The 17,246-nt window shown below is 40.5% G+C and overlaps 1 protein-coding gene across 1 annotated transcript; it reads right to left on the bottom strand.

Moving 5' to 3' along the window:
- Positions 1–381: 381 nt before the first annotated feature.
- On the bottom strand, positions 382–2,198 carry CCER1 (coiled-coil glutamate rich protein 1). Its single transcript, XM_028531658.1, has one exon. It carries the CDS (start codon positions 1,777–1,779, stop codon positions 652–654), a length of 1,128 nt encoding a protein of 375 aa, XP_028387459.1. The 5' UTR covers positions 1,780–2,198; the 3' UTR covers positions 382–651.
- Between the last annotated feature and the right edge of the window lie 15,048 nt (positions 2,199–17,246).

The raw sequence follows: 17,246 nt of genomic DNA, 5'->3' as shown, positions 1-17,246 counted from the left end.
CATAGCACTGTGGAACAAGGACTATAAATGAGTGATGCCACCAAGACTGCAAATGGGGCTACCAAAACACACCCCTCAAAAATGAACTCTGAAGGTGGGAAATATACAAGAAAAAACTTAAATAGTTTTATTAAAATGATTTAGATTTTCATGTTAGAAGAACTGATGGATATTCAGTAGGCAGGACACGTTCTTCTTATGGATGTAACAGTCAAAAAAGCTATTGATGTCAAACTCATTAAGTAGATAATCATATAAATCATATAATTATATAAATTATTTGTTATAAAAATAGTTTTCAGCATTTCTAGAATTAAAAACAAAACTTGGATGTCTAGAGAGGAAAACACCAAAAGAAAACATTCAAACTGTAGTAATAAAATATTTGGCCTTTAATCGTTTTGAATTAAATTATGTTTGAAAGTTCTCCTTCTTCCACCCATAATTATACACAGACACGGCAATTTTTAAAATTTTTATCATGGCCAAAGAAGGGGTTTTCATGGATACTTTTATTAATGGAACTCACTTTTTAATAGGTTTTTAATAAGTTGCTAATCCATTTTAGCTTCAAATCAGTTCCATTCCATTTCTCAGATTCCTTTCTAACAGTTAGTATCCTGTAACATGAGGAGAGCTTCCTGTAGCCCTTTAGGAATTATCTGTTTCAGGCTTAAATACGAACAGTTTATAAAGTTCTTTCTCTTCCTCATCTCCCAGAAGGAATGATAACGGCATATCCAAAGTCAAATGATTCTCTTCTTCTCTGTGCTTATCCTCCTCCAACCCCTCCTCTATTTCCTCAGCTTCCTCCTCCTCCTCTTCCTCTTCCTTTTCTTCCTCCCCTTTATAGTCAGCCTCTTCTACCTCCTCTTCATCCTGGGTCTCTGCTTCTTCATCCTCCTCCTCACTCTCTTCCTCTTTCCCATCACACTCCTCCTCATCACACTCCTCCTCATCACACTCGTCATTTTTCTCCTCTTCTTCCACTAGCTGTGGGGCAGAAGACTGATTTACCTCCTCAGGGTCAGGAGTAAAGGCTAAAGGATTCTGCCCAAAGCCATACAAAGTGTCAGGCAGCTCCGTGTCTTCCTCACCACCACTGGGGGGCGCATCGTTTTCGCCCTCCTGGGCCTGCTGAGCTCTCAGTGCCTCCTGCTGGTGCTCCAGCTCCTCTTGCTGCCTCATGTCCTCGTAGATCTGGTTCATGATGAACTGGGTGGTGTTGCGGGGTGCCTGCAAGCCAGGCACCCGCATGTCAGGCACCTGCCACTCATACAGGTTGACAGGTCGCAGGACCTTGCTCTCATCCACGGATGGGCTCTTCTTGAAGGGGCGGCGAGGGTGATGGCGCAGGCCACCACCCCTGCGGCCCCACCGCTTCTTCTTGCCAGGTGGCCTCAACCAGCCCGGGTTCCAGGGCCCATGCCAGCAAGGGCAACAGCAAAGGCAAACTGGGTGCAGACCATACATACGGGTCACTTGCACTGGCCCTGGGGGCTTCTGGTATCCCATTGCAGGTGGGCACCAGGGCCCTCCCCAGCACCCCCAGTGAGAATACATGGCCCAATAAGGACTTTGGGGTGGTTGGAACCAGTGGCCCCAGTGGTGCTGCTGCTTCGGCTGTTTCCTCGGAGGCTCATTCTCGGCCTTGGGACCATAGCGGTGCCGCGGCTTGTAAATCGGAGGACCCTTGCGCCTTTGGTGGCAGGAAGACCCAGTGCGAAATGGAGCAGAGGATGCCCAGCCGCCACCCAAGTTACCGAGAGTTTGGGTCATGGTTCAGGAGGTTCAAGAAGTATAAATCGAAACGTCCTAAAAAAACTGTCTTCAAATCTGGCCAGATTCGACAGTCTGAAGGGCCTCGTCACCCTGTCTCTCTCCGCACAGCAGCACGTGCCTGCCGCTGAGATCCCGACTGACTTTCCTTTCCAGGGGGACCGCTCTTCTCAGCTCGCTAGCTCACTGGCTCATCTGTGGTGGTCTGTCCTTCGCACCCGGGGTTCTCACTCGGGTGGGTTGGGTGGGACTGGCGTTGGGTAAAGGTGGTGGGGAGGAAGTTACTGACAGCTGCTTCCAGGTACCACACACACCCAACTCAGCGAAGGCTGGGGCTGGGGAACAGGGAGGCAGGGGTTGTGTGTTTGTTACCTCGTTGCTCTCTCTCAGCCTAGGTGCTTCTCTGTCAGTGTACTGTGGGAACTGAGGTGGCGCGGGCAGCGACAGCCTTTAAATACCTGCGGGAGGCCCCGCGTGCGTACAGCGTCCTTGGTTGCCTCGGGCGACAGCCAATGGGCTTTGAGGCCGTTCTGGCTCCGCGAGGAGGCAGGGTTCTGACCGGAACGACGGGTGCTGGGTGACAGCTCGCAGGGGGCCTTGTGACGCAGTTTTGAGAGAGGCGAGTAGGGCAGTGACTAAGCCTGTGTTTCGCCATTCGGGAAAAGCTTGAGGCACTTTATTTGAACCCCTTGCACGACAGGCAGGTGTGGGGATACAAAAGATGGCCCTTTGGCAGCACGCGGGCTTGGGCGCTCCTGGGCGGGGAAGGGAGCTCAGAGAGCTGTGTACTGGTAAATGTACGTCCAATCCCTTCGGGGGCAGAGGGGATAAGCAGAAAGCTCTCTGGGTCAGAAAACTCGGCCCCACCACTTGCCTTACGGTCAGTGCCTGTCTTCTAACAACTGGGGGCCTCCGTTCATGGTGCATGAAACAAGACCGCAAACATTCACTGTGTTGCTTATTGAGCACTGTGGGCTCATAATCCTCATGCTTATCTTGTGAGGTATGCATTGTTACCATGTCTCACATATTTGGGAACTGAGCTTAATTTGCCCAAGGTCATGGGGCTACTGAACTTTAGGGCTAGTTTTAAGCCCAGACATGTTTGACCCCAGAGCCTAAGTTCTTCACATTTTTACACTATACTACACGCCCACCTTAAATAGGACTCTTGTGATGAACAAATGAAACCAGTATGAGAGAGCACTTTGCTAATGGTAATATAGCACACAGATGTCCACTGATACATCTCATGGGTTCTTGAAAATAAAGATATTCCAATATGTCTTTCCTTTTGTTCCATTATTGGTCAGCACACACACTGGGGGCCTTTAAGGTATTATGGTTAAGAATATGGGCTTTGGTTTAAGTAGACGTAAACCCATCCTGAATGATAGAATTTGTCAGAATCCATGTCATTATACCTTTATCCAAATCCAAAGAATGTACAACATCAAGTGAACCCCAGTGGAAACTATGGGCTTTGGGCGACACTAACGTGTCAGTGTGGGTCATTGATTTTCACAAATGTATCACCCTGATGAGGATGTGTATAATGGGAGAGGTATGCATGAGTAGGGGGCAGGGAGTATACAGGGCAGGGAGTATACAGGAAATCTCTCTGCCCTGTACTCAATTATAAACCTAAAAGTGCTCTTAAGAAATAGATAAATAAATAAGGACTGAGGCAGCCACTGGCCAGCAGTGACCACGAATGCTGAAGCTGCTCGTGGTATGAGAAAACATACACACGGACTAGTGAGTCCTGTGGAGGAATAGGAATGGCATGGCCACTCTCTCTAGTGGAGAGCGTGTTGAGTTGCCCCCTGAGTAGGCTTTTATTAAGAATACAGACACAGTTTGTGGATTATAGTCTTGCAGAGAAGATCAAATGAATAGGTAGCTTTCAAAGGGGCTGGCAGAACTCATGCTGGGATTCTGGGCTGATATTTTGGGGCTTTATCACTTAAAAAGACTACAGGACCTAAAAGGCTAGTTTCACCTGCTGGTGCCTTCATATTCTAATTCAAAAGCATCTTCAAGAAAGCAGGTCTCACAGGATCTTTCATATTCTATGTCCCATGTATGATCACCCCGGGGGTCCACCAACTCTGGTCTAGACTGCATTGCCCCTGTTATTTCCGCAGGCCTGAGTCGAGCAGAGGAGACAAAGGCAGCCAGGAGACTTAGATTTCTCACAGCCAAAACAAGGACTCAGGCTTTGACAAAGCCGAGGGAGCAGGGGTCGATGTTGATCACCCCTTCGTTTCCACAGCCTCCTGAGTCTCTTCCCTGAGGGCATTCCCATGTGATCGCATCTGGCTTAGGTTCATCCTTTTTTTAGAGAATTATTACCCGTCATTGACTGCCGATCATGCAATGGGAGCCAGCACAGAACAGGCAGCATTCATGCCAGGGAAATAAGTTTTGTCTCCTTAGTGTCTCCTGGTTTGGAGGTCTCTTACTCAGCCTCAGCCATGGGGGGTTACAGCTTCCTGAGACCAGGCAAGGTGGACCCCAACAAAGGACTATTAAAAAAATAGAAGTGCTTCCATTTCAACTCATCAAAAATTTCTGTCAGCTTCCAGGTCCTTACCCATGCTAGGAGTATAGTTATAGTTCCTACTTCATGGGGTTGTAGTAGGGATTAAATAAAATACTGCATTAAAGCACTTAATGCAGGTGCTCAGTAAGCACTCAGTAACTGTTAAATATCATCATTATCATATTTAAATACTTTAAGGACTTTTAAAGAAACTGATATAGTATATGTAAAGATAACTAACCCAGTGGGTGCGTTAAGTAAAAATAGGCATTTCACCTTTATGTCCTTTTCTTGTCCCACTTATTGGAAACATCAAACAAGTGATACCCAGGCTTGATCCTACAGAAAAGTTTCCCAGAGTATATCTCCCTTTAATGCTTTCATGAAGTAAGTGGAATTGTGCAAAACGGAACCTGCCACTGGGAACCTGAGTCTATACATGCCTCCATTAAATGACAAAGAAGCAAAATTTGGGGAATCTTTGAGGTTTGCAAAGGTCACTTCAGCATTCCTGGTTGAAAACTGAGAACAATATGGGGAGATACTGGGATCAGGACTCCAACTTTTGCCATGGGTCCTATAGATGCCACAGGCTTCATTCAATTTTATTTGCACCATGGTTTGCTGAAGACAAGCTTGTTTGACTCAAAGTGCAGAGCACTGACACTTTTGGCTTACAGTGTCTGTTTCTGGATGTAGTCTCCCCATGCTTTGCCTAACTCAAAATGGACTGGTGATATTCCAGATTTATTTTTCTAAGGACACATGTGGTATATAATATTGGGTTTTAATTGAGAGCTTTAGAAATTAACCGTGTTGCTCTAGTGGAATTCTGATCAGTTTCTTCTTTGTTTTAAAATAGATGAAAACCTGACAGATAATTGAGGACATAACATTTTTATCAGTTAATGTCAACTTTACACAAATAATACTGGCTTTATATACTTTTTTTCATGGTGATTATATAGTCTGTCCAGAAAGTATCTAGCCACATACTACAAAAAATAGAGACATTTATTGAAGAAGATATAAGAAACATTGTACATATGATAATGACATGTCAGTCCCCATCAGAGTAGGCACTTTGGGAACTCAACATGGTTCTCCCAATTGCCATCAGCTGCACCGTCGTATTTTCATGAATCTCATCGATGGTCTGAAATCTCTTCCCTTTCAAAGGTGATTTTAGTTTGGGGAAAAGCCAGAAGTCGCATGGTGCCAAATCAGGGCTGTAGCAGGGCTGAGTTACCTGAGTGATTTGATGCTTCTCAAAAAAAAACTCTGCATAAGATGTGATGCATGAGCAGGCATGTTGTCATAATGAAGCTGCCAATCACCAGCTGCCAATAGCTGTGGCCTCCTGAGTCATCCAAATAGTTTCCGCTGAGGAATATTCAAGCTTAATGCAAAATTTGGTAGATTCATTGCCCCACTCAGTCACTTTAAATGCAATGACACACAAAACACATGCTCACTCAATGGCATCTACTGCCCCCACGGACTAGTACAGTGAAGTTGCCATTGTTTACACATGCACATTCCAGCCCACTTTCGTTGGCCGCCAAGTTACACCAATGTGAGCAAAGTGTTCTGTTTTATTAACAATGGCTGGTGTTTTTCTGGAAAGACCTTGTATCTTTAATTTTCATTCTTCTATTAAAAAACATTAATGCACTTCCAGCCAAGATGGTGGCATATGTAGACATGGCTCACCTCTTTGTATAAGCATTTCAAAATTACAACTAAAATATAGAACAACCATCACTCAGGAATGTCAGAAATTGAGCTGAATGGAAGTCTGACAACTATGAAATCTAGTTGAGTGGAAGTCTGATAACTATACAACTAAAGAAACCACATCCATCGAGACTAGCAGGAGGGGCTCAGATGCTGAACAGGCTGGTCCCACACCCATGTGGATAAAAATTTCAGGATGGATAACTTAGGAGCAAGGAGTCCCAGACCCACACCCAGCCCCCTAGACCAGGATTCTAGTGCCAGGAAGACAAGTCCCTACAACTTCTGGTGGCAAACACCAATGGAGACTGAGTCAGTGGATGAAATTTCTGGAGCCCTAAGCAGTTCCTCTTTAAGAACCCACACATGGACTCACCTACTTAGACTCACTTCCTGTGAACTCCAGCACTGGGGTAGCAGCTTTAAAGGCACAAGTGCTACATAGGGAGAAACTGAAGTGTCTGGCATCAAGGCAAACAGAGGCCATTTCCTCTTTGTTAAACCCTCTCCACACAAAGCCAGTAAGCTGGTGCCATACCTGATAATCAGCCTAACACTATTTGACCCACCTTGGACATCCCCAGAGTCTCTGCCCTACCCAATTTACTGGGCCAATCCAAGCTGCTTTTCCATATGAATGGCTGGTCTTGGTTCCTAAATCCTATCAAAGAAGCAACAGCTGGCTTCTTTCAGCCCTAGCAGCAGCCAGATTAGATTCACAGTTTGGGTTCACCTGGAAATCTCCAAGTCAAGCATAAGTAGCAGCTATCTCAGATTGCTTTATAGCTCACATAGGGTGCCTCAGGAAAAACACAGGTGAGACTGACCTGGGAAACCCCAGGGTTAGCATACCCAGTGGACAGTTACAGACCATGTCTCAGCACCACCACCTTGCTCCTGCACAGCTGATCCTCCATGAAGGGTGGATGTCAGGGTTTGCAGCCAATCCTTGCAGCTGACTGGCCTGGATAAATCCCTCCCATTGATCTGCCAACAGCAACCAAGGTTCAAGTACAAGAGGAGGGTGTACTTAGCCCACAAATGGCACATCTTGTGTACATAGCTTGGGTGATAGGGTGGGCTGTGCCACTGGACCCTACAGAACACCTATTACGTTAGGCAACACTACCAACACACAGAATCAAAGCAGCTCTACCTAATACATAGAAACAAATACAGGGAGGCTGCCAAAATAAGGAGACAAAGAAACATGGTCCAAATGAAAGAACAGAATAAAAGTCCAGGAAAAGAGCTAAATGAGATGGAGATAAGCAATCTATCAGATGCAGAGTTCAAATGCAGAGGACCTCAGCAGCATAAAAAAGATCTAGTCAGAAACAAAGGATAAAGTAATTGAGATAAAGAACAATCTACAGGGAAACAACAGTAGAGTGGATGAACCCAAGAATCAGATCAAGGATTTGGAACATAAGGAAGCAAAAAGCAACCATGCAGAACAACAAGAAATGAAAATCCAAAAAAAGTAGGATAGTGTAAGCAGCCTCTGGTACAATTTTAAGAGGTCCAACATTCACCTCATAGGGGTGTCAGAAGAAGAGAAAGAGCAAGAAATTGAAAATCTATCTGAAAAAACAGTGAAGAAAACTTCCCTAATTTTTTGAAGAACATAGACATGCAAGTTTAAAGAAGCACAGAGTCCGAACTATGATGGATGCAAAGATGCCCATTCCAAGACACACCATTATTGAAAGGCCAAAGGTTAAAGAGATAGAGAGACTCTTAAAAGCAAGAAAAAAGAAGTTAGTTACTGGAAGGTTGACACATGGGAGTGGGGAGGGTGAGAATGGGTGAAGAGTTAAGAGGATTAAGAAGTACAAATAGGTAGTTACAGAATAGTCATTGGTGGTGTAAAGTACTGTATAGAAAATGGAGTAGTTAAAGAACTTACACACATGACTCGTGGACATGAACAATGGTGGTGGCATTGCCTGAGGGAGTAGGAGGTGCTGGGTGGAGGAGGGCAAAGGCCAAATATAATAGCATAGTCAATAAAATATAATTTAAAATATTAATGCAGTGTTATCTTTCCCTACTCTACCTCTTTGTAAGAGAAGGAGCAAATTATGATTTTTGACTTTTAGCTTTTGAACATATTGGCATTATAATGAAGATTGTTCATGTACTGGTTAATCCTCCAAAAAAATTAGCACCAGAACCTGTGAAACACAACCTTCAGAAATACAATTAAGGAATTTTAAAGATATTTTATTTGAAACATATTCTTTAAATACCGCAAGATAGGAAAAAAATGGTCTGATTCAACATCAAAATACAACACATTTATGTTTTTATATATTATATTAGTTTTCTATTATTTCATTTAAAAATGTCCACAATCCTAATTACTTAAAACAATATACATTAGTTATACCAGACTTTCCAAGTGTCATGGGTACAGGAAGAGCTTAGTTGTGTCCTTTGCTCAGGGTCTCACCAGCTGGGATCAAGTCACTTGGCAATTTGGGTTCTCCTCCTGAGGCTCAATTTGGGAGAATCTGCTTCCAGGGTTATTTATGGCAGAAGGTTGTGTATGGCAGAATTTGCTTCCTTGTGGCTGAATAACTGAGGGCCCTGCCTTTTAGCTGTCTATTGGCTGAAGGATATCTTCAGGTTAAGGCTAGGGAAGACATGTCCTAGGGAATAATAGCAGTTTCTAGAGGCTGCCCACAGATACTTGACAACAGCTTCCTCAATATGGCTGTTTACTCCATTAAAGGATCTCTCTAGAGCTTTCTAGCACAATAAATACAAACACATGCATGTTTATTATAGCCATAGGCTTGACACTGTGACATCCATCACCTTTGCCACATCCTATTGGTTAGAATCAGGCCCATGTCCTACCACCACTCAAAGAGAGAGCATTAAACAAAGAGATGGGCACCAAGAGGCTGGATACAATTGGGAGTCAACTTGGAGTCTGTTTGCCATAAATCAAGTAAATTTAGCAAAATATGTCCTTCATATTAACTAGTTACAACTTTATTTGGCAGACTTCAATGACATTGCTGCATTTGAAATTCTGCTAAGTGTCATATGATGACATGGTTTTGCTATGCTTTATGTTACACAGAGCATTAGGTTGTTAAGTTGAAAACACTCTGTAATCTTGGTGTTGGTTTTTGTGTATTTAAGTGACTTGAATAAATTCAAACACTTGATGGCAGTAGTAACTCATTCAAAATTCAGTCCTCAGGAGTCCCTATGGAAAACCAACTAAGATAGACACTGTGTTTTTATATTTTATTAATCATGCCATATTTAAACTGTTCTAGATTGCCAATATGAATTGTTATTTATTCCAGTTCAGTGGATTTGGGTATATTTATTAGATTTTAACATTTTTCAATCTTTCAATTGGCTTTTGGAAAGCAAATCTCAACTGATTAAATTTGTAAATAAAATGTTTCAGAGAGAATTTAGATATGCCTGATATAGTCAGAGAAATGAAGTACAACAAATAATTTTAGATTCATCTTTGTAAGCAATGCATCAGTATAGGATAATATATATTTTAGACACTCCTAAAGACTTACCTTTTTCCACCCTGAAGATATTCACCTATAGCAGCAATTTCCAACCTTTTTTCCAACCTTTTTCATCTCATGACACACAGAAATTAATTACTAAAATTCTACAGCACATCAAAAAGTATGTATTTTTTGCCAATCCATCAATCAACCCCCCCAAAAAAAAACACATAAGTATATTTTTGATTCACTGACAGCAGATGGCTATTGTTATGTTGGCTGTTGTCATTTTTTAATTGATAACATAAGGGAAAAGAAGTCAGCGCTCCTGACTAGTTAGTCAGGTATTGCATGCTTTAAAAATCTTGTAGCACACCAGTATGCTACTTGCCTGCACACTGGTTGCAAATCTCTGAGCTATAGTTATTGGAACCAAAAGTGTAGGCGCCATCTATTGGTCACAGAAGCTAAGCACAAGGTATTAACCTTTTCAGGCTTTTCAAAAGTGAGATAAAGAGATTTAAAATTATTCATTCTTTTCTCTTGATAATTTAGGAAGTTGTAGGGTTAGTTTCCAAATTAGTGAAGTGTGTTGTGCATCTGGAAGTATCACTGTGATTTTTCCTTTAATTTATAAATCCTCACATTATTTAAGCAAATTGTTAAAGTTAACTGTGTAATGAGATAACTACACAGCAATGTTTCCACAGATTTAAAAAGAAGGATGTGAATTTTATACTCATAATATAATTATATGTAGATATCATTCATTATTATTCTTTGAAAATATAACTAGTCCTATAAAACTCCAGATTTTCAGAGGATTAATAAAACATACTGTAGTCATGTCATCTGAAAAACATGTGTATTTAGTAATAATTATTTAGGAATTTTAACTTATAAATAGTTTTAAAGTACACTATATTATGGGGCAATAGAATGAAGTGTCCTCCCCCATGGAAAACATCCCACAATACTTAGAGAAAATAAATGTGTGTAGCAAATAGAGGAATAAAGTTGTTATTTAAGAAAAAAACTGCATTTAATGAGGGGTCTGTTTTACAATTACAGATTTCAATTAAGAACATGAGACACTTGAAATGGCCCTTTAAATAAGATACATTTAGAAGACAATCCATCACTTCTGGCCAAGATGAAGGTGTGAGTAGACACACCGTGCCTTCTTGCACAACCGAAAGAAGTTTGACAACAAATTTAAGAACAAAAACAACCCATAACTGACAGAAAATCGAACTGTATGGAAGTCCTACAACCATGGAGTTAAAGAAGAAATGTTCATCTAGACGGGTAGGAGGGGTAGAGATGAGCAGACGGACAGAGAGGACTTCCAGCAAGGTGGTGGTTGGTGGACCCTGTGAGGTGGCAGCTGGTGGAGCAGGTGGTTCCACATTTACGTTCAGATAAACTGGGAGGAACAACGGGGTAGTGAGATAGACTGCACAACCCAGAGTTTCAGTACCAGGAAATAATGCCTCAAACTTTTGATTCAAAACACCTGTGGGGGTTGAGGCAGCAGCAGGAGAAACTCCCAGCTTCACAGGAGAGTTCATTGGAGAGACTCACAGGGTCCTAGAAGTACACAAACCCACCCACCAGGAATCAGTGCCAGAAAGGCCCAATTTGCTTGTGGGAAGTGGGGGAAGAGATTGAAAACCAGCAGAGTGCAGAGCAAATGACGTTGTTCTCTCTCAGACCCCTCCCCAACATATAGCATCACAAGCAACCTATGCAGCAACAGGGGTTTCCCCACCCTGGTGAACACTTAAGGCTCCACCCCTTACTATGCAACAGGTATGCCAAGGCAAAAAAAAAAAAAATGACCCAAATGAAAGAACATCAAAGCTTCAGAAAAAATACAACTAAGCAATGAAGAGGTAGCCAGACTATCAGACGCACAGTTCAAAACACTGGCTATCGGGATACTCACAGAATTGGTTGAATATGGTTGCAAAAATTATGGTTGAAAAAATGAAGCCTATGAAAAGTGAAATAAAGGAAAATGTACAGGGAACCAACAGTGAAGGGAAGGAAACTAGGATTCAAATCAATGGCTTGAAGTAGAAGGAAGAAATAAACATTCAATCAAAACAGAATGAAGAGACAAGAATTCAGGAAAATGAGGAGAGGCTTAGGAACCTCCAGGACAACTTTAAGTGTTCCAACATCTGATTCATAGGTGTACCAAAAGGAGAAGAGGAGGAGCAAGAAATTGAAAACTTATTTGAGCAAATAATGGAGAACTTCCCCAATCTGGCAAAGGAAATAGACTTCCAGGAAGTCCGGGAAGCTCAGAGAGCCCCCAAGAGGTTGGAGCCAAGGAAACACACACCAAGGCACATCATAATTACATTACCCAAGGTTAAAGATAAGGAGAGAATCTTAAAAGCAGCAAGAGAACAGGAGACAGCGACCTGCAAAGGAGTTTCCATAAGACTGTCAGCTGGTTTCTCGAAAGAAACCTTATAGGCAAGAAGGGGCTGGAAAGAAGTATTCCAAGTCATGAAAGGCAAGGACTTACATCTGAGATTACTCTATCTAGCAAAGCTATCATTTAGTGTGGAAGGGCCGATAAAGTGCTTCCCAGATAAGGTCAAGTTAAAGGAGTTCAATAATCACCCAGCCCTTATTATATGAAATGTTAAAGGGACTTATCTAAGAAAAAGAAGATAAAAAATATGAACACTAAAATGATGACAAACTCACAGTTATTAACAACCACATGTAAAACAAAAACAAACTAAGCAAATGACTAGAACAGGGACAGAATCACGGAAAGGGAGATCACCTGGAGGGTTATCAGAGGAAGAATAGGAGCAGGGGAGAGAGGGAAAAGGTACAGAGAATAACTAGCATAAATGGTAGGAAGAAAACAGACAGGGGGAGGTTAAGAATAGTATAGGAAATGTAGAAGCCAAAGAACTTATATGTAGGACCCATGGACATGGACTAAGTTGGAGGAATGATGGCAAGGGGAACTATACAGGGTGGAGGAGAATAAAGGGGAGGAAAAAATGGGACAATTGTAATAGCATAATCAATAAAAATATATTTATATTTGAAAAACAGATAAGGTTCTTATGATGCGATGAGTGACCTCATAATAAAAATAGATTGTGTGTGCATGTGTGTGTACATGCTCACACATAAGTGTATGCTAAAGAAAGGCCACATGAAGACAATGAGAAGTCAGCATCTGCAAGCCAGGAAGAGAGCTCCCACCAGGAATCAAATCAGCTAAGACCTTGATCTTGAACTTCCCAGCCTTAGGAACTTCGAGAAATAAAATTCTATTGTTTATGCCACCAGTCTATAGTATTTTTTAATGGCAGCTTAAATCATATTATAAAATTGTAGTGGGGGGGCATGCAGGGAGTTGTAGCAAAAAAGATAAAATGATAAAAGTCCTGGGAGGATGCAAACATATAGGGCCAACTGACATCCTCACAGGCATTATGACTGCCTACTAACAAGGCTACTTTGCGGATATAATTCACCATAAACTCTAGAAAGACAAAGAGCTCACTGGCACCATGAAAATGTGGTGATAACAGTTTAGTATTCCTTCTAAATGTATCTGTTGTTCTTGTTTTTGTCTTTTTTAAATATATTTTATTGATTATGCTATTACAGTTGTCCCATTTCCTCCTCTTCATTCCCCTCTGCCCTACACACCCCCTCCCACCCACATTCCCCCACTTCAGTCCATGTCCATGGGTCCTACATATAAGTTCTTTGGCTTCTACATTTCCTATACTATTCTTAACCTCCCCCTGTCTGTTTTCTTCCTACCATTTATGCTAGTTATTCTCTGTACCTTTTCCCTCTCTCCCCTGCTCCTATTCTTCCTCTGATAACCCTCCAGGTGATCTCCCTTTCCGTGATTCTGTCCCTGTTCTAGTCATTTGCTTAGTTTGTTTTTGTTTTACATGTGGTTGTTAATAACTGTGAGTTTGTCATCATTTTAGTGTTCATATTTTTTATCTTCTTTTTCTTAGATAAGTCCCTTTAACATTTCATATAATAAGGGCTGGGTGATTATTGAACTCCTTTAACTTGACCTTATCTGGGAAGCACTTTATCGGCCCTTCCACACTAAATGATAGCTTTGCTAGATAGAGTAATCTCAGATGTAAGTCCTTGCCTTTCATGACTTGGAATACTTCTTTCCAGCCCCTTCTTGCCTATAAGGTTTCTTTCGAGAAACCAGCTGACAGTCTTATGGAAACTCCTTTGCAGGTCGCTGTCTCCTGTTCTCTTGCTGCTTTTAAGATTCTCTCCTTATCTTTAACCTTGGGTAATGTAATTATGATGTGCCTTGGTGTGTGTTTCCTTGGCTCCAACCTCTTGGGGGCTCTCTGAGCTTCCCGGACTTCCTGGAAGTCTATTTCCTTTGCCAGATTGGGGAAGTTCTCCATTATTTGCTCAAATAAGTTTTCAATTTCTTGCTCCTCCTCTTCTCCTTTTGGTACACCTATGAATCAGATGTTGGAACACTTAAAGTTGTCCTGGAGGTTCCTAAGCCTCTCCTCATTTTCCTGAATTCTTGTCTCTTCATTCTGTTTTGATTGAATGTTTATTTCTTCCTTCTACTTCAAGCCATTGATTTGAGTCCTAGTTTCCTTCCCTTCACTGTTGGTTCCCTGTACATTTTCCTTTATTTCACTTTTCATAGGCTTCATTTTTTCAACCATAATTTTTGCAACCATATTCAACCAATTCTGTGAGTATCCCGATAGCCAGTGTTTTGAACTGTGCGTCTGATAGTCTGGCTACCTCTTCATTGCTTAGTTGTATTTTTTCTGAAGCTTTGATGTTCTTTCATTTGGGTCATTTTTTTTTTTTTTTTTTTGCCTTGGCATACCTGTTGCATAGTAAGGGGTAGAGCCTTAAGTGTTCACCAGGGCAAGGCAACCAACATTGCTATGTTGTGCTTCTGTATTTTAGGGATGCCTCCGAGAGGTAACCATGCCACTTGCTCAGCTCAGTCAACTTTCAATGACTTCCTCCACTACCTATAAGCAAATTGGGTCCTTGTGATGCTGATTCCTGGTGGGTGGGTTTGTGGACATTCTAGGACCCTGTGGGTCTCTCCAACAAACTCTCATGTGAGGCTGGGAGTTTCTCTTGCTGCCTTAACCCCCATAGGTTTTTCTAGTCTGAGGCTTTGAGGCTTTATTTCCCTGTGCTGGAGCCCTGGGTTTTGCAGTCTGTCTTACTCCCCAGTTCTTACTCCCAGTTTATCTGCACACAAATGTTGGACTACCTGGTTTGCCAGCTGCCGCTTCACCTGCCCTGGTCCTCCAGCCACTGCCTTGTCACAGGACCTCTCCACCCTGTCTGCCAGGAACGGAAAGGTAAAAAATGATAAAGTGGATCAAATATATGGTGATGAAAGGGAATTTAACTTTGGCTGGTAAACACATTGCAATATACAGTTGATAAATTATAGATTGATTGTAAACTTGAAACCTATATAATATTATTAACCAATGCTGCCCCAGTACATTTAATTACATTAAAGAATTTTCAGGTGCAAGTAAAGCCCCAAATTGGTTGACCTTAAAATATGGAGACTATCCATATTTAAGGGTACATTTTTTAAGTATCCATAATTGGGTACTTTAGTAGCAGGGATTTTTCTCTGGATAGTAGCTGAAGAGGAAATCAATGAGATTAGAAGCACAAGTAGGACTGAACATGCCATTGCTGCCTATGAAGATGGAAAGGGCCATCTGATGAATGTGGGCCTCCTCTAGAAGACAAGAGGGGCCCTTAGTGTTATAACCACCAGAAACTGGGGGCCTCATTCCTACAACCATAAATAATGAAGTCTACCAACAAACTGAATGAGCTAGTGGAGGTGGATTATTTTCCTTGTGTTCTGTGAAGAGCCCAGACAACAGTTTGATTTCAGTCATGTGAAATCCTAGGCAAAACACCCTGTTGAGACATGAAGGTTTTCTGACCTACACACACTGCAAGATAGTAAATGGGTGTTGTTTAAACTGCTATTTTGTGGGCATTTTTTTTAGGCAGCCAGAGAAAACTAACATAAAAACACAATGTTAGAATTAAATTCTACTTTTAGTCAATTCACAATAATGTAGTTATGAGGTAGTACACCTAAATAGTTAGAACAAAAGCTCTTTCAGTCAATTTCTAAATATTACCAGACTGGACAGCTTAATGTCTTCATGGTTATTCTAAATTTTTAAACTTTTGTGGTATACAAATTATAATTAAATATGTGATTCATTTTTCTCCATAGGTCTCAAGCAAATTAACATGTCCTTTTTGTTATTCAATAATATTGATGTTCATACTTTTAAATTGAAGCAAGGAAATACCTATGCAGCTAAAGTAGAGACACATTAGAACAAATCTCTTTGTTACACTACAGAACTTCTAGATTTTGTTATATTGTCTACAGATAATGCTGTATGATGAATAATATGAAGCAATGAAAAAAATTAGGTAGTTTCAGTGCAGAAATGTATTTGCATAAAGGAAATAGTTGAAAATAAAAATATTGTGCATGTTATGTATTAGAGATGTATTGCCAATTAATTGTCTCACTTTTTACTTTATTAATTCAGAAATAGATTATGCAATGATAAAGATGTTTTTTATTAAACCATCTTAGGGAGGTTGTAGAGAACCACTTTCCCACAGTGTTGGTGAAAATGTAAGTAGGTATAACATCTTTAAGGACAATTTAGTAACATGTATTAAAATTTAAAACAACATATTCTTTGATCCAGAATTCCACTTCTATGAATTTACTCATAGATGCATTATTACATATGCACAAAGATATTTATATTTACACAAGGAAGTTCTTTGCAATTTTAGTGTAAATACTAAAAAATGAAATGTATGTACACGTAACAGGCTGATATGTGATTTTCAGAACCAGTAGAACTGTATGTGTTGATAAGGAGAAAAACCTCTAAGAAATATTTTTAAGTGAAACAAGAATGGTTCAGAATAGCAATTATCTTTCACACTTAAAAATCCATGTTTCTTAGGATAGATGTATTCATAGTGGTGATATGTATACACATGTAGTACATACATATGTATATTTGTATAAAAAGATGTAAATTATTTATGTAAAAGATTTTGTTGCTCATAGAAAACTTCATAAAGATTTGCAGGAAACAATTGACTAGTTATTTCTAGGAAGTGAACTTGTGGTTTGCATCTGGGAAGAAAATCACCTTTCATTGTATATTCTTTGTTTTCTTTCAGTTTTTAATCATATGCCTGCATTCTGATCATACATTTCAGAAAAATCAGTTTTCCCTAGAAGGCATTCTTAACATCTCCCTTAGTATGGTTATTATATCATCATCTGTATTTTCCATTTTTATATTTCATTTTTTTTTCAGAGGCACAGACATACACCAAGTAACTAGTCAGTTTAGCAAAGGTCTAAAATGAGTTGACAGGTCTGTAAGATGATAAAATATTGTTATTTAAAAATGGAAGCTCCATGTATTATTCTTATGATAACTTGAATGTTATAATTATAATGAATATTTTCACACATGACCATTATAATTTTTAAAATATTTTTATTATTTTCTTCATTTTCTTTAATGAATTTGGAAATAGAAACATACTTTAATGAAAAAAAAGAAAATAGAAAAGTTTAATTGAAAACATCTAAA

This window comes from Phyllostomus discolor, chromosome 2, assembly GCF_004126475.2.
Source record: "Phyllostomus discolor isolate MPI-MPIP mPhyDis1 chromosome 2, mPhyDis1.pri.v3, whole genome shotgun sequence".
Lineage (NCBI taxonomy): Eukaryota > Metazoa > Chordata > Mammalia > Chiroptera > Phyllostomidae > Phyllostomus > Phyllostomus discolor.
Note: the sequence above shows the minus strand (reverse complement) of the source record. Positions and strands in the feature narration are given on the sequence as shown.